General features: G+C 38.0%; 1 protein-coding gene across 15 annotated transcripts in view; it reads left to right on the top strand.

The window, feature by feature from the left end:
* Positions 1-23,290, top strand: part of BIRC6 (baculoviral IAP repeat containing 6) — a 317,621-nt gene that overhangs the window by 52,813 nt on the left and 241,518 nt on the right. For 14 of the 15 annotated variants that reach the window (XR_005212389.1, XM_037807172.1, XM_037807169.1 and 11 more), the window contains exons 2-4: positions 10,929-11,110; positions 13,289-13,426; positions 22,586-22,779. Coding sequence is in view for 14 of the 15 variants with exons in the window: in XM_037807172.1 (XP_037663100.1) it covers positions 10,929-11,110; positions 13,289-13,426; positions 22,586-22,779 (514 nt within the window). In the remaining variant the exon portion in view is untranslated. Of the gene's footprint in view, positions 1-10,928; positions 11,111-13,288; positions 13,427-21,297; positions 21,409-22,585; positions 22,780-23,290 lie in introns of those variants that run through there. The other variant, XM_037807174.1, reaches the window with a different exon arrangement.

Raw genomic sequence — 23,290 nt, 5'->3', positions numbered from 1 at the left:
CGTGTTTCTGGGCAGTCGGGGAGGGGGGGTGGCCCTAACAATCAAATCTCCCTGATGATCCTAGAGTTTTAAAGCTACTGCAATAGTCTAATCCTTCAGTTCAGTCCTGCCACAGTTTGTCTCTGCCACTGACCCACAAGTCTTTGGTATTGGCGTATGGCTCCTGAGACTTGCAAGTGGGCCCCTCTTCCAGGCTGTGCACCCCAGGTCCTCTGTTGAGGGATGACTGTGCTATGTCACAGGTGAGTGCCATCCCCCCAGGGCAGTTATGGGCTGCTGGGCTGTGTTGGGAGGCTCCCAGTCTGCTCAAATGATGGCTGAATGGGGCTCTGTTAATTCACACTGCTCCCCCTTCCCAGCTCTGGGACATTCAGCTGAGGTTGCAGGGAAGGCTAATGTCCACGCCCAGTTTTGTGGTGTGTGCCTGTTATTTGAAGCACTTCCGTCACACTGGGTTGTCTGGGGCAGCTCTGGGCTATGGGGCTGGCGATGGGCAGGAGTGTTTCCTGTCCACCAGGATGGTGGCTGTGAGCGGACACCCCCCTTTTCTTGGGAAGTTGTGTTGTTTAGTGAATTTTCTCAGCCACTGGATTATTGCCTTTTGTCTCAGAGCTCTCTTAGTTCTGCTCTTGACTTGACGTGCCCAAATTTCAATTCTTTGAAGCTTTCTGTATTGAGCTTCTTAGAGTAATTGTTTTAGAAAAAGCAAAAAGGATTTAAAAAAAAAAAAAAAAAACCAAAAAAAAAAAACAAAAAAAAAACGGCCCTCCTCAGAGATCTAATGGGTTATTGAAATGCTAATAGACAAAGCAACCAGGGCCATTAAGGAAAGCTGCCCAGGGCAGAGAGATCAGCCTTGCTTCGGGATTTGCATATGTGCCTCAAGGCCTGATCTCCGCCCTTCCCCTTTCTGTGTTCACCAGAACTCCAAAAATCCTCTGCTTTTATTTTGGAGTTTTTCGTGTTGTTTTTTTTCTATGCCTGTCTCCTCTCTGCTGGGCTGGCTGCTCTCAGAGTCTCTGGTGTCTGGCCTCAGTCTATCTATGGTTGGAGTTTGAATCAGTAGAATGAGTTTCCGGTAAGAGCAGCCACTGCAATTCTCCCTTCTCCTTCCTGGAGCTGACAGCCCCTCCTCCCCCGGGACTGAGCCTGGCAGGGAGGGGCGCGGGTCCCCTGGCCGCAAAAACTTACAGATTTCGCTGATCTCAGCAGTTCCACGTTTTCATGAGTGTTGTATGAAGTATGCCCAAAGACAGATTGCTCTGTGGTGTCCAGTCCACGCAGTTCCTGGCTTTTTACCTACTTTCCTGGAGGAGTAACTAAAACATACAGCTCACCAGTCTGCCATCTTGCCCCGCCTCCGAGTATGTGTATTTTATATCATGTAGTAAGTGAATAGTGGAGTTACAAATCAAAAATTATTGACTTCTATTTGTATTCCATTGTGGTCAGAGAATGTGCTTTGAATATTTTCAATTATTATTATTATTTTTTAATTTATCGAGGCTTGTTTTATGTCCCAGCATATGGTCTGTTCTGGAGAAAGATCTGTGATCACTAGAGAAAAATGTGTATCCTGGTGATTTGGGTGAAGAGAAGGGTAAAGATCTAGAAAGAGTATTCAAAGAAATTGTTGGGGAAAACTTCCCAAACCTTCTACACAATATAAATTACGCAAAGCATAAATGCCCAGCGAACTCCAAATAGAATAAATCCAAATAAACCCACTCCAAGACATATTCTGATCAGACTGACAAATACTGAAGAGAAGGAGCAAGTTCTGAAAGCAGCAAGAGAAAAGCAATTCACCACATACAAAGCTTTCCTTCTGGTGACGTATATGACTCTGAGCTTACCCTTTCCATCACATTCACAGACCATTCAGCACTGTTAGTCATTCTCAGAATGTGCTACCATCACCTCTGTCCACTTTCACATATTTAAGTTCATCCTAGTTGAACATTCTGCTCATAATAAGCAACTGCTCCCCATTCTTTAGCTCCATTCTCTATCATATCTGTGAGTTTACATGTTATAACTAGTTCATATCAGTGAGACCCTGCAATATTTGTCCTTATGTGTCTGTCTTATTTCATTCAATATAGTGTCCTCAGCATTTCTTCATCAACGCATTTTTTTTAAAGATGGTTTTGTTCACATACAATACATTCTGTCCTAAGTAAACAATCGATGGTTACCTGTATAGTCACATATTTATATATTCACCACCATCACCACTATCTATATAAGGACATCTTCATTTCTTCCACAAAGGAGGAGGAAGAGTCAAAGAAGGTAGAGAGACAAAAGAAAAAAAAAAGAGAAAAAAAAAAACAAGAACAAAAAGCATGACAGCTAGGAAGCGATAAAAGGAAAGATAGCATTAAACCAAAGTAGCATAAAGAGTCAGACAACATCCCCAATGCCAAGAGTTCCATACCCCTCCCCTCTGTTCCCCCCATATGCATTTAGCTTTGGTACATTGCCTTTGTTAAATTAAAGGAAGCATAATACAGTGTTTCTGTTAATTATAGTCTCTAGTTTGCATTGATTGTATTTTTCCCCCTTGCAATGTTGACATACATTTGTTCTTCCTCATGTAAAAACATATTTGTACCCTTTACAGAATTGTTGAGCACCCTATGTTTCACTGAGTTATACAGTCCCAGTCTTTATCTTTCCTCTTTCCTTCTAGTGTCCCACATGCTTCTAACCTTCCTCTTTCAACTGTACTCACAGTCATCTTTGTTCAGTGTAGTTACATTGCTATGCTACTATCTCCCAAAATTGTGTTCCAAACCTCTCACTCCTGTCTTTTCCTTTCTGTCTGTAGTGCTCCCTTTAGTGTTTCCTGTAGAGCAGGTATCTTGTTCACAAACTCTGTCATTGTCTGTTTGTCAGAGAAAAATTTTAAACTCTCCCTTATATTTGAAGGACAGTTTTGCCAGATAAAGGATTCTTGGTTGGCAGTTTTTCTCTTTTAGTATCTTTTTTTTTTTTAATCTTCATTTTATTGAGATATATTCACATACCACGCAGTCATACAAAACAAATCGTACATTCGATTGTTCACAGTACCATTACATAGTTGTACATTCATCACCTAAATCAATCCCTGACACCTTCATTAGCACACACACAAAAATAACAAGAATAATAATTAAAATGAAAAAGAACAATTAAAGTAAAAAAGAACACTGGGTACCTTTGTCTGTTTGTTTGTTTCCTTCCCCTATTTTTCTACTCATCCATCAGAAATTAACAGACAATGGTCATTCCTGGGCATCCCCAGAACGTTAAATAGCTTGTCTGTTCTTCTTGGATTATTGTTCCCCCTTCCTTAATTGCTCTCTATCGCTAGTTCCCCTACATTCTACATTATAAACCATTTGTTTTACATTTTTCAAAGTTCACATTAGTGGTAGCATATAATATTTCTCTTTTTGTGCCTGGCTTATTTCGCTCAGCATTATGTCTTCAGGGTTCATCCATGTTGTCATATGTTTCACGAGATCGTTCCTTCTTCCTGCCGTGTAGTATTCCATCGTGTGTATATACCACATTTTATTTATCCACTCATCTGTTGAAGGACATTTGGGTTGTTTCCATCTCTTGGCAATTGTGAATAATGCTGCTATGAACATTGGCGTGCAGATATCTGTTCGTGTCACTGCTTTCCGATCTTCCGGGTATATACCGAGAAGTACAATCGCTGGATCGAATGGTAACTCTATATCTAGTTTTCTAAGGAACTGCCAGACTGACTTCCAGAGTGGCTGAACCATTATACAGTCCCACCAACAATGAATAAGAGTTCCAATTTCTCCACATCTCTCCAGCATTTGTAGTTTCCTGTTTGTTTAATGGCAGCCACTCTAATCGGTGTTAGATGGTATCTCATTGTGGTCTTAATTTGCGTCTCTCTAATAGCTAGTGAAGCTGGACATTTTTTCATGTGTTTCTTGGCCATTTGTATTTCCTCTTCAGAGAACTGTCTTTTCATATCTTTTGCCCATTTTATAATTGGGCTGTCTGTACTATTGTCATTGAGTTGTAGGATTTCTTTATATATGCAAGATATCAGTCTTTTATCAGATACATGGTTTCCAAAAATTTTTTCCCATTGAGTTGGCTGCCTCTTTACCTTTTTGAGAAATTCCTTTGAGTCTTTTAGTAACTTAAACACCCTTATTGCCGCCATGGTTTCTATTGAGAAGTCCACACATAGTCTAATCAAGCTTTCTTTGTATGTGATGGATCACTTTTCTCTTGCTGATTTCAGGATTCTCTGTTTATCTGTGACTTTTGATAATCTGATTATTAAGTTTCTTGGCATGGGCCTATTCAGATCTATTCTGTTTGGGGTGCTCTGTGCTTCTTTTGATCTGTAGTTTTATGTCTTTCATAAGAGATGGGAAATTTTCATTGATTATTTCCTCTATTATTGCTTCTGCCCCTTTCCCCTTCTCTTCACCTTCTGGGGCACCCATGAGAGGTACATTCGTGCATTTTGTTTTGTCCTTAAGTTCCCAAAGATGTTGCTTATATTTTCTCATTCTTTTCTGTGTCTTTTCTTTTCTGTTTAGGCTTTCAGGTACCTTGTTCTCTAGTTCCTGAGTGTTTTCTTCTGGCTCTTGAAATCTGCTGTTGTATGTTCCCATTGTTTCTTTCGTGTCTTGTGTTGTGCATTTCATTTCCATAGATTTTGCCAGTTGTGTTTTTGAACTTCTGATTTCTACCTTGTGTGTGCCCAGTGTTTTCATTATATGCTTCATCTCTTTTGCCATAGCTTCCCTAAACTTTTTGAATTGATTTAGTATTAGGTGTTTAAATTCCTGTATCTCAGTTGAAGTATAAGTTTGTTCCTTTGACTGGACCATAACTTTGTTTTTCTTGGTGTAGGTTTTAGTTCTCTGTTGTCTAGGAATCTAGGTTTCCTTGGTTACCCCAACCAGAACTTTTTCAGCTCTCAGAAGGAGGGAGTAGTATCCAGTTACCCTGAGGTTGTCTTAGATGATTGGTACACCCGGTGAGGCCTCAAGTCACTGTACTTTTCTGCCCAGCAGGTGGTGCCTGTCATCCTGTCTCTCCATACTGGTGTAAGGAGGTGTGGCTTGTGACTGTTTTCCCCCAGGCTCTGGGGTCTGATTCTGAATGGAAGGCAGGTAGTAGAGCTTGGCACCACCTTCTTCCTCTTAGGGAAGATACACCCCTAGGGAGATGTCATTTACATTTGAATAGTCTCTCTGCCTGTGCTGTGTCCACCCTTGTCTTGGTCAGAGTGCTGGGAACTGAAAATTACTGAGGCTTTCTCCACTGAGCCGAAAAAGGGACAGAAAGCCCCCGTCAGGGCCAGTCCGCAGCCACCCTCATTTTCACCCATTGGCCAAAGCAGCACCCAGTCCTCTGGGCTCCCCGTCCCTCCCAGAAAGGTCCTCTGGCTCTCCAAGGTCAGTCATCACCAGAAGCCTCTGTGTGCTTGTTGGGGGTTTGTAGCTTGTATTGAGCTGTCAATATCTGTTAATTAAAACCTCATTTGGAGCTGGGCTGAGGTATATTCGCTTGTTCAGAGAGTGCTACTCTGTAGCACAGCAAGGCTTTGCAGTTTGGGCTTCTGTGTGGGAGGGACTCTTGGCTTGGGTCCGCAGTTTTTACATACAGATGTTATCCTGCGATTTTAGGCATTCCTCTCAATCCAGATTGTTGCACGATGTGTGGACAGTCACGGTCATCTCCCAGCAGTTATTCCAGATCTTTTACTAGTTGTTCCTGGTTTTTTACTAGTTGCTCTGGGGGACTAACTAGCTTCCACTGCTCTCTATGCCGCCATGTTCCCCTCCTCTCAAGAATATTTTTAATTTTATCAATTGTATCTTTTACTTTCCTAATGTCTGCTATTTTTTATTTTTAATTTTGCAAATTCTTCTTTATGCTCTTCTAGAGACTTCTTCATGTCTTTTATATCCTGAGCCCTAGCATTGATATTTGCCTGTACTTCTTTGATTAATTGCTCCAAGTTTTGTGTCTCTTCTGGCTTTTTAATTTGGATGTTGGGGTTATCCGTATCTCCTGTTTTATTCATATTCTTTATAATTTTCTGTTTTTTTTTTTTTTTGGTCTTTTGGCTTTTGCTTATATTGGTAGGGTTTTTTAAAAATATGTAAAATTATTTGAACATTTATCTGTAATTTCACAGAGCTACATCTTAGTAGTGTGCACTCTACTTTGTGGTGTGCTCTTGTCCCACCTCTTCCCCTCAAGCCAGTTTTCCCCCAACTCTGTGCACTGATAGGGGGTCCATACCATGTGGAAGTCCAATCAGTGTACCAATTTTCCATGCGCACTGGGGACTGCCAGCCCTGTGGGTGGGGTGTGTACCCTGCACAGTTTAACAGGGAAGCTGCTGCAGGACACTGGTCTCGGCTGCTCCCAGGCCTGCAGGTTGAGTACTCTGGGGCTGCAGAGCTGTGTGTCTCACTTTCCATCTCAAATGCCTCACAGTGCCTGTGCTGTACACCCATGAGTCCCTGGGATTCGGGGGGGTCTCCTGGCCATTCCGTGCAGCATCCTTGCCTCTAGGCTGTGCATACCGCGGGCTTCTATGGAGGAAGAGTGGATCCTGTCACAAACCTGCCGAATCCCAAATTACCTCAAGGAAGTTCTCAGCCGCAAGGCTGTGAAGGGTTATCTCCCCAGCCAACTGCATAGATGGCTGCATGGGGTGTCCAAAGCTGCCCTCTTGCATGCTTGTCTGCGTGCTCCAATTGCCAGTCCCTGGCATGTGGGCTCTTGGCTGTGGATCTGCAAAGGGTTATCACCCAAGCCAAGTGCTGAGGAGGGTACCCGGGGCGTGGAAGGCTCCTGTCCTCTGTGTTCATCAGCCATATCCAGCTGCCTGTTCCCTGGTGGCGTTTGGGCTCAACACTTACCAGTGTTAAATACAGTCTGTTTCTCTGAGTACATGTTCACTATGGGTGTGGAAGGCCTTGTCCAGCTGGTGGAACTCTGGAACTGCTGTTCTGGACACTTTCGGTCCTTTATCTAGCATTTTTCATGAAGGAGAGTTTTGCTCTCTCTCCTAATCCACCATCTTCCTTGAAGTTCCTTTTGTCCATTTTTTTAAATGCAGTTTTATTGAGATATAATCACATGACATATAATCATTCAGAGTGTACAATCAGTTGTTCACATTATCGTCATCACCACAATCAAACTTTTAACATTTTCGTTACTCCAAAAATAATATAAAAATTAAAATAAAAAAGAACATTCAAAACATCCCATTCCCCTCTTCCCATTGTTCATTTCTTTAAATACAGTTTGAGATATATTCACACATCCTACAGTCATCCACAGTGTATAATCAATTATTCATAGCACAGTCATACAGCTGGTCATCATACAAATGGTCCTTTTGCCCTTTTTTAATTGGGTTGTTTGTCTTTTCATTGTTGAGTTGTAGGATTTCTTTATATATTCAAGATATTAAACCCTTATTGGATATGTGGCTTCCAAATAAATTCTCCCATTGAGTAGGTTGCCTTTTTACTTTCTTGACAAAATCCCTTGAATCATAAAAGGTTGTCATTTTGATGAGGTCCCATTTATCTACTTTTTCTTTTGCTGCTTGTACTTTGGTGAAACTATTGGATACCACAAGGTCTTGAAGATGCTCCCCTATGTTTTCTTCTAGGAGTTTTATGCTACTGTCTCTTATATTTAGGTGTTTGATCCATTTTGAGTTTACTTTTGTATAAGGTGTTAGATAGGGGTCCTCTTTCATTCTTTTGGATATGGATATACTGTTCTCCCAGTATCATTTGTTGAAGAGACTGTTCTTTCCCAGTTGAGCTCTGTGTATAACCTGGTTGGTCCCTGGAATTTCAAGTATCTGGATAACATGTGAAACTCAGAGCTAGAGTTTGGTAGCTATGAATATCAACATTACCCCCACACAGCAAATATTAAAGAAGCTGAAAAAGAGATCAGATTTCAATTAGAGATATGAACGAAATGACCTTCGTTACAACTAAGTAAATCAGACTAAAAGGTAGAGGATAATGTTGACTGTGTTTTAAACTTCAAATTCTGTGTGAGACCAAAAAGTAGAGATATTTATTTGGTGGAAAATCTTTATTTTCTGTAGTACTCTATATGATTTAACTTGGATGGTCAGTTTATTCAAACACCATTATTACTTGGACCCTTGAATAGGGAGTTAAATCTGGTTTGTTTGTACAGGTTACTGTGAAGCCCCAATAGATGCCAGAGTAATTTGGACAGAGAATGAAGAAGTATTTCAAGAATCCACTAGAAGGAATTGGGAAAAATGTGGAAATATTAAATTTATCTACCTGGGGAATTCATTGTATTCTCACAAACATTGAGGATTACCAATTTAGTAAGCCAAGCCCTCGATCTTGGGCTTGCCCTTATGGAGTCTGTTATTAAAAAAGGAAAGGCTAAACCTACTTAAAATTGTGCCTAAGAGTCACCCCTAGAGAACCTCTTTTGATGCTTAGAAATGTGGCTTCTCTAAGCAACCTTGGCAGGTGGACTTGCTGCCCTTCCCCCTATGTGGGACATGACTCCCAAGGATGAGCCTGGACCCAGCATCATGGATTTTAAGAAAGGCTTCTTGACCAAAAGAGGGAAGAGAAATGAAACAAACTTTCAGGGGCTGAGAGACTTCAAATGGAGTCAAGAGATCATTCCTCAGGTTATTCTTATGCATTATACAGATATCCCGTTTTAGTTTTTAATGTATTAGAATACCTATGAGGAAATACCTGAAACTGTTGGACTAAAACCCAGTAGCCTTGTTTCTTGAAGACAAGTGTATAACTAAACAGCTTACACGATATGACCATGTGATTGTAGAAAACCTTGTAGCTCACACTACATTTATCCAGTGTACAGGCACATGAGTAGAAAAATGAGCACAAAAAAGTAAATAATTATAAGAAGTGATGGTGGGATAGGTTGTTTTGGGTGTTCTCTTTTACTTTTATTCTCATTTTTAATTTTATTAATTTTTTTTGGAGTAATAAAAACATTCAAAAATTGTGATGAATGCACAACTATATGATGGCACTGTGAGCAACTGATTGTACACTTTGGATGACTGTATAGTATATGACTATATCTCAAAAAAATTTTTTTAATGTATTAGATTAAAATGTATTTGACCAGTGTGCAAATGTCCATTTGTGTCCCTGCTCTCAGTTCTTCCAAGTATATACCCAATAAAGGGGTTGCAGGACCATATGGCAACCCTATACTTAGCTTACTGTGGAACCACCGCAATGCCCTCCCGCTGGTCCATTCCATTCTATTTCCCTGCCCGCAGTGATTAGGTCTCTCTTCACATGCTCTCCAGCACTAAGTAAACACCAGTGGTTCCCAGTATAATCACATAGTTATGCATTCACTAGCACAATCTATATGTGGACATTTCTATTTCTGATCGCTCTCTTCTTCCTCAGTTCGGCATCTGTAGTGGCCGTCTCTTGTCCATACCCTCCTCCAGAGTTCCGAACAAGTCAGGGTTATCACATATTTTTGCTGAGTATTTTGGAAGAAGTTTTAGACAGCTGTTTACATTACCATGTTGACCTGTAATATGTTTTAAAGTCAGGAAGTGTGAGTCCTCCAACTTCATTCTTCTTTTTCAAGATGTTTTTGTCTATTTGGGGCTCCCTTAACCTTCCAAAGAAATTTGATATTTGGCTTTTCCATTTCTGCCAAATAGGCTGTTGGAATTTTGGTTCAGATTTCATTGAATGTGTAAATCATTTTGAGTAGAATTGCAATGATATTTAGTCTTCTAATCCACTAGCAAGGAATGTCCTTCCATTTATTTAGGTCTTCGATTTCTTTTAGCAATGTTTTGTAATTTTCTGTGTTCAAGTCCTATATATCCATGATTAAATTTACTCCTAGATATTTGATTCTTTTAGTTCTATTGCAAATGGCATTTAAAAAAAATTTTTCCTTCTCAGCTTGCTGATTATTAGTGTATAGAAACACTTGATTTTTGAGTGTTGATGTTGTATCCTGCCTCATTTGCTCTAGTAGCTTTGTGGTAGATTAATTGGGGCCTTCACCTAATTCTTACAACTTAGGTAATTAACACATTTCCATAATTTTTTCTGAGATGTAAAAGCCCTCAAGAACTTTTGAGGTAATGTTTATTTTTGCTTACTGGGTTTTGCAAAAATGACAAGAATATTAAAGATTTGCAATATTTTTAAATTTACAGAAAACTTGCAAAAACAGTACAGTAGAAAGAACTTTCCTATTATTCTCTATACTCAGATGTACCAATTTTAAACATTTTACCACATTTTATCATTGCTTGTATATACATACATATTATTTTTGTTCTATTGAGAAGTGATTGCATATATCATGTCCCTTTATCCCTTAATATTTCTTTGTTTATTTTCTAAGAACAATGATATTCTCTTTCATAACATCCGTGTACTTGTCAAATTCTGTTCATTTCACATTTATACAATACTTTTAATCTATAGTACATATTCCAGTTTAATCAGTTGTTCCAGTAACGTTCTTTGTAGCATTGTTTTTTCTAGTCCAGAATCCAGTTCAGGAATATATATATATTGTGTTTGTCGCTATATAAGTGTTTTTTTTTTTTTAAATTCAGTTTTATTGAGATATATTCACATACCATACAGTCATCCATAGTGTACAGTTGTGCATTCATCACTGTAATCAAGTTTTGAACATTTTCATTACTACAAAAAAAAATAAGAATGAAAATAAAAAGTAAAAAAGAACACCCAAGACATTCCATCCCCTCCATCTCACTCTGTTTTTCATTTAATTTTTGTCCCTGAAATGTTTGTTTTTAATAGACTATTTGTCTTAAAATCTGAAGTGTTAAATTTTTGTTCTTTTAACAGCTAAACCAGGTGGACAGGTGAAATGTCAGTATATTTCTGCTGTGGATAAAGTTATATTTGTGGATGATTATGCAGTAGGGTGTAGGAAGGACCTTAATGGAATCTTGTTGTTAGACACTGCTCTGCAAACTCCAGTTTCAAAGCAGGATGATGTGGTTCAGCTTGAATTACCTGTTACAGAGGTAAGTTGAAGTAAATGTCATTGTGCTCTTATCTTCCGCTTAATGTCATCTCAGACTTATTAGCTGTTGAATGAAATTAGGTTATGCCTTAAGAACATTATTTTATGTATCCCTTTAACAACAAAGAATTGACTTATTGGTCACAACTTTGTTTAGATACTTTTTTTTTTGCGTAATTAATTGGTACTTGTTGAGTGGTTTATATATTCTGTTAAACAGCTATAACAGAGACCCCAAAATAAAATGGCTTAAACAAGATTTATTTTATTTTCCCACCAACAGTCCAAGGCTAACTGCACCTTTACTATCCTCAATACTTAGCTTCCATCTCATGAGTCCAAGGTGACTGTTCCAGCACTCCTTATTTCTAGCCATAGGACAAGGAGAGCTCTTTGGCATCACACTTGTATGTGCACAGAGACACAGATACAGAAACATACACACACTCTCTTGCTTCTTTTTGTTCTCTCTTTCACAGGCTTTCTCTCTCACACATACACTTTTCACATTAACTTCATTGGCCAGAATTTAGTTATATGGCCAGACCACGGAGAGAGGGAGACTGGGATAAGAGGGGAGTCTTTTTTTTTTCTTTTATATGTATTTGTATACACACACACACAGGTGTAGGAATAAATATTAATAGAAATCAGTAACTTTGCTGTATTTCATATGTCTGTCTTAAGAATCCCAGTTTTACATTTCAGCCATGTGTGTTTTTCTATCATGTTAAATTTTTGTTAATTAATTGGTAAATCTATTCCAACTTCAGTCTATTCCAACTTCAATTCTGTTGATGAAAGTATATTTTTCAAAGCTATTGTATTTCTGATTATTTAAAATAGGATATAAAACATTATTATGCTGAATTTCCTAATAAAGCAAGACATTATTTAGAAAAGTGGTCAGATTTGTATTTGTTCTTTATGCCGTGTTGTTTATTAATTCTTCTACATTTGGTGGATTGTTATGGTTGATAAAATCAATAAAGTACGTTTTCCAAATTTAGGACATAGAAATTGTTAATATGCAAATTTTATGTGCAGTACAGATAAGTGTTTTTATTTGCATTTTTCTCTTTGGAGACACATTTTTTATTAGATACCAAAATGTATATCCACTTAAATTTCACATTTAGGATGGTATCACTGTTGATTATATGTTAATATAAAAATATTATATTTTGCTAAAAATTTAAGTTCTGAAAACAGTAGCCATATCTTGTCATTAGAGAATATCTGAATCTCGGGATGTGTGTGAAATCTTTGGACAGAGAATTAATTAGTTTTGCTTGTATTGAACATTATTTCCTCACCTAATTTAAGGGATGTGTTCTAGCTGCTATCTTAATAAAGGATTTTTTCTACAGTGAAGGAAGGTATGAAGTTAAGCTTGGGTTTTTAAAAGAATTGTAGAGAATTACGTTCATATATTTAAACATTTATATGAAATAGTCTGTCATCATTGATATTTTACATACTATGCTGACAGACATTCTAGGATTAGCTGGCTGATACAACTGCTGCTGATTTTCTCTCTTTTCACTTAAATAAGCACAACTCTTACCTGTTGTGCACATATTATTATTTCTAGACCTTCCACCATCGTGGGCATCATTTACTGCATCACATTAAGTGTCACTGTTTTCCCTTAAGTGTAGAGCTCTAGGTTTGGTGTAGATGTATTCTTTCCTTATATTGAACACATATTTCTATTAAGATGGTTCATGTTGAATATGTGGTTAGTAATGCATTGGGCTTTCTTATATTAAGTGACCTAGTGAATGTCCCACTTTCTTTTCTTCCATAGTTTGAGTTTTTGAGGCTCATTTGAAGAGCTTTGCATTCATTTACTGCTTTAAAACTTTACCTTTTTAATTTTTGCTCATGGTTTCAGCTTGTCTAGCTTTTTAATGACTTGATTTGGTTTACAGTAGTTACTGTGTATTGAAATTTTACTGTGTGGTACTACATTAAATGCATTGTTTTATCTCATTTAACTTTATAACAATGCTTTTAATTTTTTTGATTTATTATGTTTGTTTTAAAAAGGTAAAAGTAGGTAAGCTCTGGTATAGTGTCTGTCAGAATTATTACAAATTAAAATATTTAAATGCGGATCTGAAGACATTTTGTCTTTTGATATGTTTAATTTTGTGATTTATTTTGTTTTTTTTAGGCACAACAGCTTTTATCAGCATGTTTAGAAAAGATAGATATTTCTAGTACAGAAGGTTATGATTTGTTCATCACACAGCTCAAAGATGGTTTAAAAAATACATCTCATGAGACTGCAGCAAACCACAAAGTTGCTAAGGTAAGAAGTTTAAGAAAAAATTACTTTTTTGGGGGGTTATGATAGAAACAACACCTCCATCCCTTTGCTTACCTGCTGCTGCTGTTGTTTTTGCTACAAGTATTCTAATTCTAGATTTTTCTCTCTTTTAAAAAACAAAATGTTGTGCTTACAAATCATCTCAAGGTTGAAACTTTTTTTACTGAAGTTAAAGAATAGTTTGTGGGAACTGTTTTGCTAATTGGGCTTCTAAGGCTTCTGTGAGTCTTCCTTAGTGTTTTATGGTTCTGCATTGGTCAAGAGGCTAATGAAGGAAGCTTCCTTGTTAGGTTATGAGCTTGGATGAGAAATGGAGTATGTCTTTGCATTTTGGGTTTTCTTTGAAATGAATTGGATTTTTTTTTTTTTCCTAGTCATGACTCGATTGTCTGTGGGAAATGGTGCTTTGAGTTAAGTCCTTGGATACGTTTCATTAATTTCTTCTGTTTTTTTTTTCTTTTAAGACTCTTTTTAAAGGTTATACATATAATATATATGAAAATATCATATAGAAGGATATAAGGTAGAAGGTAAAAACCATTTTCCAAAAGTAACTTTTGTAAATACAGACATCTTTTTTTCTCAAGCTCAGTTGTAGTTGTAGTAAAATATTGTAATATACCTTGCTTTTTCTCACTTAAGAATATATCTTGGATATCTTTTCATATCAATCTTCATAGATTACTCACATTCTTCTTAATACTTGCATTGAATTATATTTTGTTGATTTACAATAATTTTATTAACCGTTAGTCCTTTGATGGGACATTTCTTAAACTTTATTTATCGAAAAATTTAAACAAACCTCAAAAAACCCCACAACATTTCAAACAAAACAAAGCAAAGGGTTAAGAAAAACAAATAACCTAAAATAACTACTTTGCTTCCAACATGTTTTTACCATACTTCAAGAAAATTAATCAGCCATACACTGATGGGACATTGTATTCAGGAAAACAGAAACTGTACTATGAATTTCAACAGAGAGAATTTATTTTAAGGAATGACGAATAGATATTTGAGAACTGAAAAAGTGAAAAAGAAACCCTCAGGTAACAGGGAGATGGTAACTGAAGGAAGCAGCTATCACCTAGGTCTGGAGGAACAAAGAGAGGGTTAGGGTTATTAGAACCTAAATGCTTAGAGGATGAGTTGTGTGGTGTGGCTATATAACTAAATTCTGTCCAATGAAGTGAGTATGAAAGTGTATGTATGACAGAGAAAGTCTGTGAAAGAGAGAACAAGAAAGAAGCAAGAGAGAGAGTGTGTGTGCATGTGTGTGTGCAAGTGTGATGCCAGTGAGCTCCACTTGCCCTATGGTTAGAAAACAAGGAGGGCTGAAACAGCTACCTTGGACTCATGAGTTGGAAGCTAAGTGTTAAGCACTGGTTGCTGCCCAACTATACTTCAAGAGCTTGGAGAAAGGGCTTGTAAGGCTAGGACTTAGATCTCTGAAAATACAGTGCTGCTTGGCTGTTGGAGCTCTGGGAGACTGGTTCTGAGAATGCCAAAAAAAAAAAAAAAAAAAAAAAAAGAAAAAAGCAAAAAAGGTGAAGAATGGAAGAAACAACTTCTGCTACCAGGTTGAAAGTCCTCTGGTGAAGGAATGCTACAGCAGTGACAGGCAGCAGGAAGGAGCAAGTCTTTCTCTGTTTCTCCCCTCATTGTGATTTCTGATTTCCCTCCTGTGCTTTCTAATAGCCAGGAAACTTGGTTGGCAAAGAAGAAATGTAGTTTGCAGAGTCCTAGACACAACATGACATAGCAGAGAATTAAAGGATAGGTTTGGAGCTGAGAGACAATGGTTTTAATAACTGGCACAGTCTACCCCTTTGACTACCCAGGATCTCAATACACACCTTCTACACATATGTGGACTTTTGTACAACAAAAATATTATGCTTTCTTTAGCAAGATGCACTTATTTCTTTTATAAATGAAGATTTTCTCCCGTTTCCCAGAAAGGGAGGATATCAAGTTCCAACAGACATTTTATCCGTCCCTCAGTGATAACTACTCCTAAAAAATCTAGTGATAAGTCTCAACTATTTAGGTACCTTAACTGTGTTACCTAAAGAGTAAATTAAACGACCACCAAAAATTCCCCTTTGCCTTCCCCTTCACCTTTCCTTTTTCCTTAGAAGCAGAGTTGTGTAGAATACCGTGATGGTACATTAGACACTCTGTAGTTCATAGATACTAGTATTGATTATGGCAGAAGCATTGTAAGCAGAAAAAGTATCCAAGGTACATATCTGTTACAATGGAGACAAATTGCTGCCCTGTCCATGAGAGAAGGAATCTGATATAATCAGCCTTGCGTCAGATAGCTGATTGCCTCCATTGGAAAGTGGTGTCATATTGGTGGCTCGGTGTTCGTATCTGCTATTGGCTGGTTAGGCAGTCAGCAACAGCTAAAGCCTGGTTAGTCTTGGAGAGGGGAAGTTCATGTTGTTGGGCCCATAAATAGCCTCCAAGTCTGTTGCCATGGCACTTTGTATACAGGTCCTTTGAGCAAGCACTGGAATAGCTTTCTAGAGGCTGACTAAGGTGCATATAACACGTTAATTTATCCATTTCCTCTGGGTACTTTTTTTATTTTTTAGTAATTTTATTGAGATTGTTCACATACCATACAATTTTCCGGAGATCCAAAGTGTACAATCAATTGCCCACAGTGCCATCAAACAGCAGTGCATCCATCACTGCAGTTAATTTTTTTTTCAATTTTTAGAACCTTTTCATTACTCCACAAAAGAAATAAAAACAAAAAAGAAAACTCAAATCCTCCCATACCCCTAACCAACCCCCCTCCATTATTGACTCATAGTGTTGGTATAGTACATTTGTCACTGTTGATGAAAGAATGTTAAAATACTACTAACCGTAGTACATAGTTTTAATGGGTATTTTCCCCCTATATACCCCTCTATTATTAACTTCTAGTTATAGTGTCATATATTTGTTATAGTTCGTGAAAGAGATTTCTAATATTTGTACAGTTAATCATGGACATTGTCCACCACAAGATTCACTGTTTTATATATTCCCATATTTTAACCTCCAACTTTTCTTCTGGTGACATACAAGACTGTAAGCTTCCCCTTTGCACCACATTCACACACCATTCAGCACTTAGTTTTTCTCACAGTAACTTGCTCCCTCACCTGTGTTCATTTCCAAACACTTAAGTTCAGCCCAAACATTCTGTTCATAATATGCAACCCCTCCCCATTCTTTAGCCTCATTCTATATCCTGATAACTTACATTTCATCTCTATGAGTTTGCATGTTATAATTAGATCATATCAGTGAGACCCTGCCGTATTTGTCCTTATGTGTCTGACTTATTTCACTCAATATAGTGCCCTGAAGGTTTCTTTATCAACCCATTTTTTTAAAGACTGTTTTGTTCACCCACCATACTTTCCGTCCTAAGTAGACAATCGATGGTTCCCTGTATAGTCACATAGTTATGTATTCACCACCCTGACCACTGTCTATATAAGGACATCTCCATTTCTTCCACAAAGGAGGAGGAAGAGTCAAAGAAGGTAGAGAAACAAAAGACAAAGAAAAAGAAAGAAGAAAAATAAATAAACATGACAGCTAAAAAGCAGTGAAAGGAAAGACAGAATTAAATTAAAGTAGAATAAAAGAGTCAGACAATATCACCAATGCCAAGAGACCCATACACCTCCCGTATGTCTCCCTCTTACAGATATGAGACCCATACACCTCCCGTATGTCTCCCTCTTACAGATATTTAGTTTTGGTATATTGCCTTTGTTGTATTAAAGAAAGCATAATACGGTGTTTCTGTTAACTGTCGTCTCCAGTTTGCATTGATTGTGTTTTTCTCCCTAGTACCACCCTATTTTTAAGACCTTGCAATGTTGACATTCATTTGTTCTCCCTCATGTAAAAACATATTTGTATATTTTATCACAATTGTTGAACATTCTAGGTTTCACTGAGTTATTACAGTCTCAGTCTTTATCTTTCCTCTTTCCTTCTGGTGTCCCACATGCTCCTAACCTTCCTCTTTCAACCGTACTCAGTCATCTTTGTTCAGTGTCCTTCCACTGCTGTGCTACCATCAGCCAAAATTGTGTTCCAGACCTCTCACTGCTGTCTTTTCCTATCTGTCTGTAGTGCTCCCTTTAGTATTTCCTGTAGCGCAGGTATCTTGTTCACAAACTCTGTCATTGTCTGTTTGTCAGAGAATATTTTAAACTCTCTCTCATATTTGAAGGACATTTTTGCCAGATATAGGATTCTTGGTTGGTGGTTTTTCTCTTTCAGTATCTTAAATATATCACCACTGTATTCTTACCTACACACATAGTCTTATTAAGCTTCCTTTGTATGTGATGGATCACTTTTCTCTTGCTGCTTTCAGGATTCTCTCTTTGTCTTAAGCATTTGATAATCTGATTATTAAGTGTCTTGGCATAGGTCTATTCAGATCTGTTCTGTTTGGGGTACGCTGCACTTCTTGGATCTGTAATTTTATGTCTTTCATAAGAGATGGGAAATTTTCATTGATTATTTCCTCTGTTATTGCTTCTGCCCCTTTTCCTTTCTCTTTTCCTTCTGGGATGCCCATGGCAAGTACCTTCCTGCTTTTCGTGTTGTCATTCAGTTCCCTGAGAAGTTGCTCATAATTTTCCATTCTTTTCCCTATCTGTTGTTTTGTGTGTAGGATTTCAGGTGTCTTGTTCTCCAGTTACTGAGTGTTTTCTTCTGCCTCTTGAGATCTGCTGTGGTATGTCTCCATTGTGTTTTTCATCTCTTGTGTTGTGCCCTCCATTTCCATAGATTCTGCCAGTTATTTTTTCAGACTTTGAGTTTCAACCTTTTGTTCGCCCAGTGTTTTCTTTATAGCTTTCATCTTTTTTGTTATATTGTCCCTGAACTCGTTGATTTGTTTTTTTGATTTGATTTAGCATATTTCTTTTAAAATCTTTAATTGATTGTTTCATTAAAGTGAAACAATATCTGAAATACATCTTGATTCAGGTGTAAGTTTGACTGGGCCATATCTTTATTTTTCCAAGTATAGATTGTATTTTTTTGTTGTTGTTGTCTAGGCATCTGGTTTCCTTTGTTACCCCAATCAGATTTTCCCAGACCAGAACGGGTTCAGATCTCAGAATGGGGATATATTCAGTTCCAAGTTTCCCTACGGGTGTGTTTTAGAGATTGACAGACTTTCCTGTGAGGTCTCTAGCTGTTGTGCTTTTCCTTACCTGCCCAGCAGGTGGCACCTGTCAGCCTGTTGCTCCTGACTGGTGTAAGGAGATGTGGCCCCTTTAGTTTCTGTTTTGGCTGCTTTCCCCCAGGCTCTGGGTCTGGTTCTGAAGGGAAGAGCAGTACTAGAGCTGGGCCCCACCTCGTTCCTCTTAGGGAAGATACATCCCCTAGGGAGTTATCTGCATTTGAGTAGCTTCTTTGTCTCTCTGGCTTTGTTATCTCCACCGTGTCTGGGTCAGAGTGCTGCGAACTGAAAATGGCTGAGGTTATCTCCTCTGAGCCCCTCAGGTTGCAAGGGAGAAAAAGGGACAGGAAGTCCCCTTTCAGAGCAAGTCTACGGCCCCCCAGTTTCACTCGTTGGCCAGAAGTAACACCTGGTCTTCTGGGCTTCCCCTCTCAGGACATCAGAATCTTCTGGTTCTTTAAGGTCAGTCATCACTAAAAGCCTCTCTCTGCTTGTTAGAGGTTTGTAGTTTGTATTCAGCAGTCCACATTTGTTAGTTAAATCCCCAGTTGGAGTTAGGCTGAGCTATATTCGCTTGTTCAGAGAGTGCTGCTTCCTACCACCATGAGGTTTTGCAGCTCAGCCTTGCCGTGTGGGGAGTGTACTCCTGATGTGGTTCCAAGTTTTTACTTACAGATTTTATTCTGCGATCTTGCATTCCTCCCAGTCCAGGTTAGTGTATGATGTGTGGACAGTCACAATTGTCCCCTAGCAGTTATTCCAAATTATTTGCTAGTTGCTCCAGGGGACTGACTAAGTTCTGCACCTCTCTGTGCTGCCATCTTAGCTCCTCCACCTTCCTCTGGGTACTTTTTAATGAGCATTCACATTCACAAATATTTTCACACTATTTTGATTCACCCTTGACATCCTTTTTTACAGTCTTCTAATCTTGATCTTCTTTGCAAGTGCCTGTCCATCCAGCCAAAATAGTAACTATTGCCTGTTAATCAGTGAGGATCTTTTCTTCTGGTCAACTTTCAATCCAGACAAAGAGAACAACCAAATGCACTGATTGAAGTCTTGTCCACTGAGAAGATTTACCTTTACCACTGTCCTTTAGGGTCACCCCAGTTGGGGCTATAATTTTACGGCCATCCACTTTGAAGTGGTACCAACACATTATGCAGAACCATCTGTAAATCAAGCTAGTGTTTTTCTACCTCAATTATCTCATTATAAGGAGTTCCCTATTAATCCATATCTGGATTGAGGGAAGGAGAAGAGATATTGCAGCAGACACAGGTATTTAGAAGTCTGAGCCACTTGCTTGTACAACTTGTGTCTTTTGGGTTTTCTCAGACTGATCTCTTATATACTACTTGATGAAGAATAGTTGTTGTTCATGTGCAGTTCATGGTTTGGTGTGTCATATGACATCCAGTTCGTGATAAACAGCTCTAACTGCATAGATATTTGTCCTATATCCATGACACTTAAGTTTCTATCAGGGATCAGTAATAAGCTAGGGACTGTTTCTAAGAGGAGAACAGTTATTTGAGGAGAGGATGTGGCCTTGCTCCAAGACCCTAGTGTTCTGTTCTGTGATTGTCCCAATTAAGCTTACCAGTGGTTCCTTACAGCATTCTTACTTGCTACAGATACTTCTAGTGCCATTGAATCTGCTCATAAGATACAAGACATGAAGAACAACTTGCAGTGAAGCTTGGACCTGCCGTAGAGCCTAGTTTTGTTCTGTGCCTTATTCTAAATTGGCAGCCTTATATGCTACTCGATAATTGGGTTAGAGCAGCACACTCAAATATGCTAAGTGTGGGGTCCACAATGCATGTGCTTCTTTTTTATTGGCTGGTGTTTACAAGGTGTAGGAATTGTCTTTAACCTTGAAGGGAATATCTTGACATGCCCAGATTACTGGACCTCTAAGAACTTCAGAGTGATTGCAGGTCCCTGAATTTTTGTAGTGATTATTGCTCCTCTCTGAGTTGCATGTGGTTTAATCAAGTATTTAAGTTCTGTGCTGCTTCTTCCTCATCTGTACCAGTCAGCATGATGTTATCAGTGTAGATGACCATTTGTGGTGATCTCCAAGATGTTAAGATGATCAAGATTTTGTGAGAATAGATTATGGTAAAGGCGTGAGACACAGTTGTAATGTCAGACTGTGAAGATTTGCTATTGACCTGTCAGGTAAAAGCATATTGCTTTTTTGTGGTCCGTAAACATTAGTATAGAAAAAAAGGATTTTATAGAACTATAACTGCCTGCCAGATATCAGGGAATTTTGTTGATTTTCTTCAGTGAAGATATGTCATCTGGAATAGCAGCTGCAATTGGAATCATCACCTGATGGATTGCAATAATCCACAGTTGTTCTTAAGATGCATTTATCTCCTGCATAGGCCATAGAGGCCAGTTAAATGGGGGAATAGATAGTCTGATCACTCTTTTATCTTTCAGTTCAATTAAGGGTGGCATTAATGTTAGAAATTTCCTCAGAAATATGGTATGGCTTTGTTTTTTTAGTATGCTAGTATGGAAGGAAAGTTCCAGGGACTTCTACCTGGCCTTTCCTAACTTAATGGTCCCTGAGAGGATCAGAGAGCCAATATGGGGATTTTTCTATTTCTTTTCCAATTATGCTTTCAGGAACTAGAGAAATAACTATGGAATGGGTCTGTGGACACACAAAGCCCACTGTGAGAGAGCTTTGGGCCCGAACTCCATTAATCACTTGACCATCGTAAGTTCCCCCTTGGACTGGTGGGCCATATGGTGTTTTTGGTCCATTCAGTGCCACTGTTTTGTAATGCCTGAAAGATCACAATGTTTTCTTTACCCCAGTGTGTGGTCACTGTAGTGAACACCCAAGGTTACTTTGGGGGAAGGCTTTGGGTATGATTTATAAAGTATAGTTCATTGACATTATGGTAGGGTCCTTTCTCAAGGGATTTGGCGTCTCTTTCAACCAAGAGGCTATGAAACTATGCACAGGTTAGGACTGGAAGCTAGGTGAAAGGCTTTCACTTTCTTTTTTAGCAATTCAAGTCTTGTTTCTGGCCACAAGTTTTTCTAGTTTATAAGTAAGTAATAGTTTAGTAGGCTGCCTGGAGTATACTAGACTGAGTGCAAAACTCTTCACAGGTGAGCAGGGGCCAGGTTATAAAGAGGACATTACTTTATAGTAATTCTCTGAGAGAATGATAACTTAACAGTTTTGGAGTCTCAAGTCTTTAGTAATTGTAATATTAGATAATTGTGTTTAATATTTATTGAGTTCTTATTCTGTCAAACACTGTACCAAACCTCACTTGAATTCTCAAATGAGTATTATTCAACCTCACTTGAATAGGTATTTTGTTTTCCCCATTTTACAGAAGCAGGAAACTGAAGTTAATTTGACCAAGGTCACACATTTGATGGTAAAGCTGGGTTTGGAATCCAGGTCTGTGTGACTATAATGCCCATGATTTTAATTACTATTGCTTGATTATGATGCTGACAATTGGCAAAAACATAACCATCTGCTAAGCAGAACTAAATCCTCATATACCCCAGTAATGATAAATTATACAAATGTATGTTCTTATCAATGGAAATATTTGTGTGCTTTTGTTTATGCTTAATATTACGTATGTGATAGAGGAGTATGAAAGGTTACAGATAATTTCAGTCATCCTTAATGGTGGAAGGGATATGTAAGAAGACTCTTTACCATCTGCTTCTAAACGGTCTTTTTCAGGGTAGTTGAACTTTCATTTCTTACACAACCACAAGTTTCTGCATTATGTGAACTAATGTAGTAAGCTAACTTGAGACTAATAAATAACTTTATATTAATAACTTGATAATGTTTCTTATGGTTTTGGTTAAAACTGTTGAGTAAGTTTTCTTTTGCTTATGCACCCATTTTCTTTTAGTGGGCCACAGTTACATTTCATCTTCCTCATCATGTGTTGAAGTCCGTTGCCAGTGCCATTGTAAATGAACTCAAGAAAATAAATCAAAATGTTGCTGCCTTACCTGTGGCATCTTCAGTGATGGACAGATTGTCTTACCTCTTACCCAGTGCACGTCCAGAACTTGGAGTGGGGCCAGGCCGTTCTGTAGACAGGTATGACTCTTGCTTAAATAGGGATGCAAAATGAGATTAAGTTGATTACCTTTTGAGTTTACCAAGAATAACTGTAATATCTGATTACAATTAAAATTACTTGAAAATATTTTGATAACCTTTCACATTCTCATTTATTTCTATCAAAATTCTGAATTGAAATAAATAACTAAGATTCAATACTGAATTGAAATAAAATACTACCTGATTACTATTGTTTGTAGCCTAAGGGTATTCAAAGGGGCTATAAAACCATTCTTTGAAAATTCCAGATTAGTACTTGCTTAGTAAATAAATTTGAGTCAACTTAAAATTATGATTGTTCAGTATGTCAGAATTAGTTTCCTGTTGATTGAATTTTGTTACCTTTGAGATTGATAAATTTGAAAACTGTGCCAAAATCTGAGTAAGCGAAGAGCCATAAATTGTTTCACAATGAAAAATGAAAAGAGTTAAAAAATCAGTTGGGACAATTTTGTATTAAGATTTCTGTGCTGTCTGCTCTGGATTT

Source organism: Choloepus didactylus, chromosome 17 (assembly GCF_015220235.1).
Source record: "Choloepus didactylus isolate mChoDid1 chromosome 17, mChoDid1.pri, whole genome shotgun sequence".
Lineage (NCBI taxonomy): Eukaryota > Metazoa > Chordata > Mammalia > Pilosa > Megalonychidae > Choloepus > Choloepus didactylus.
This window is presented reverse-complemented; position numbering and strand designations above follow the sequence as displayed.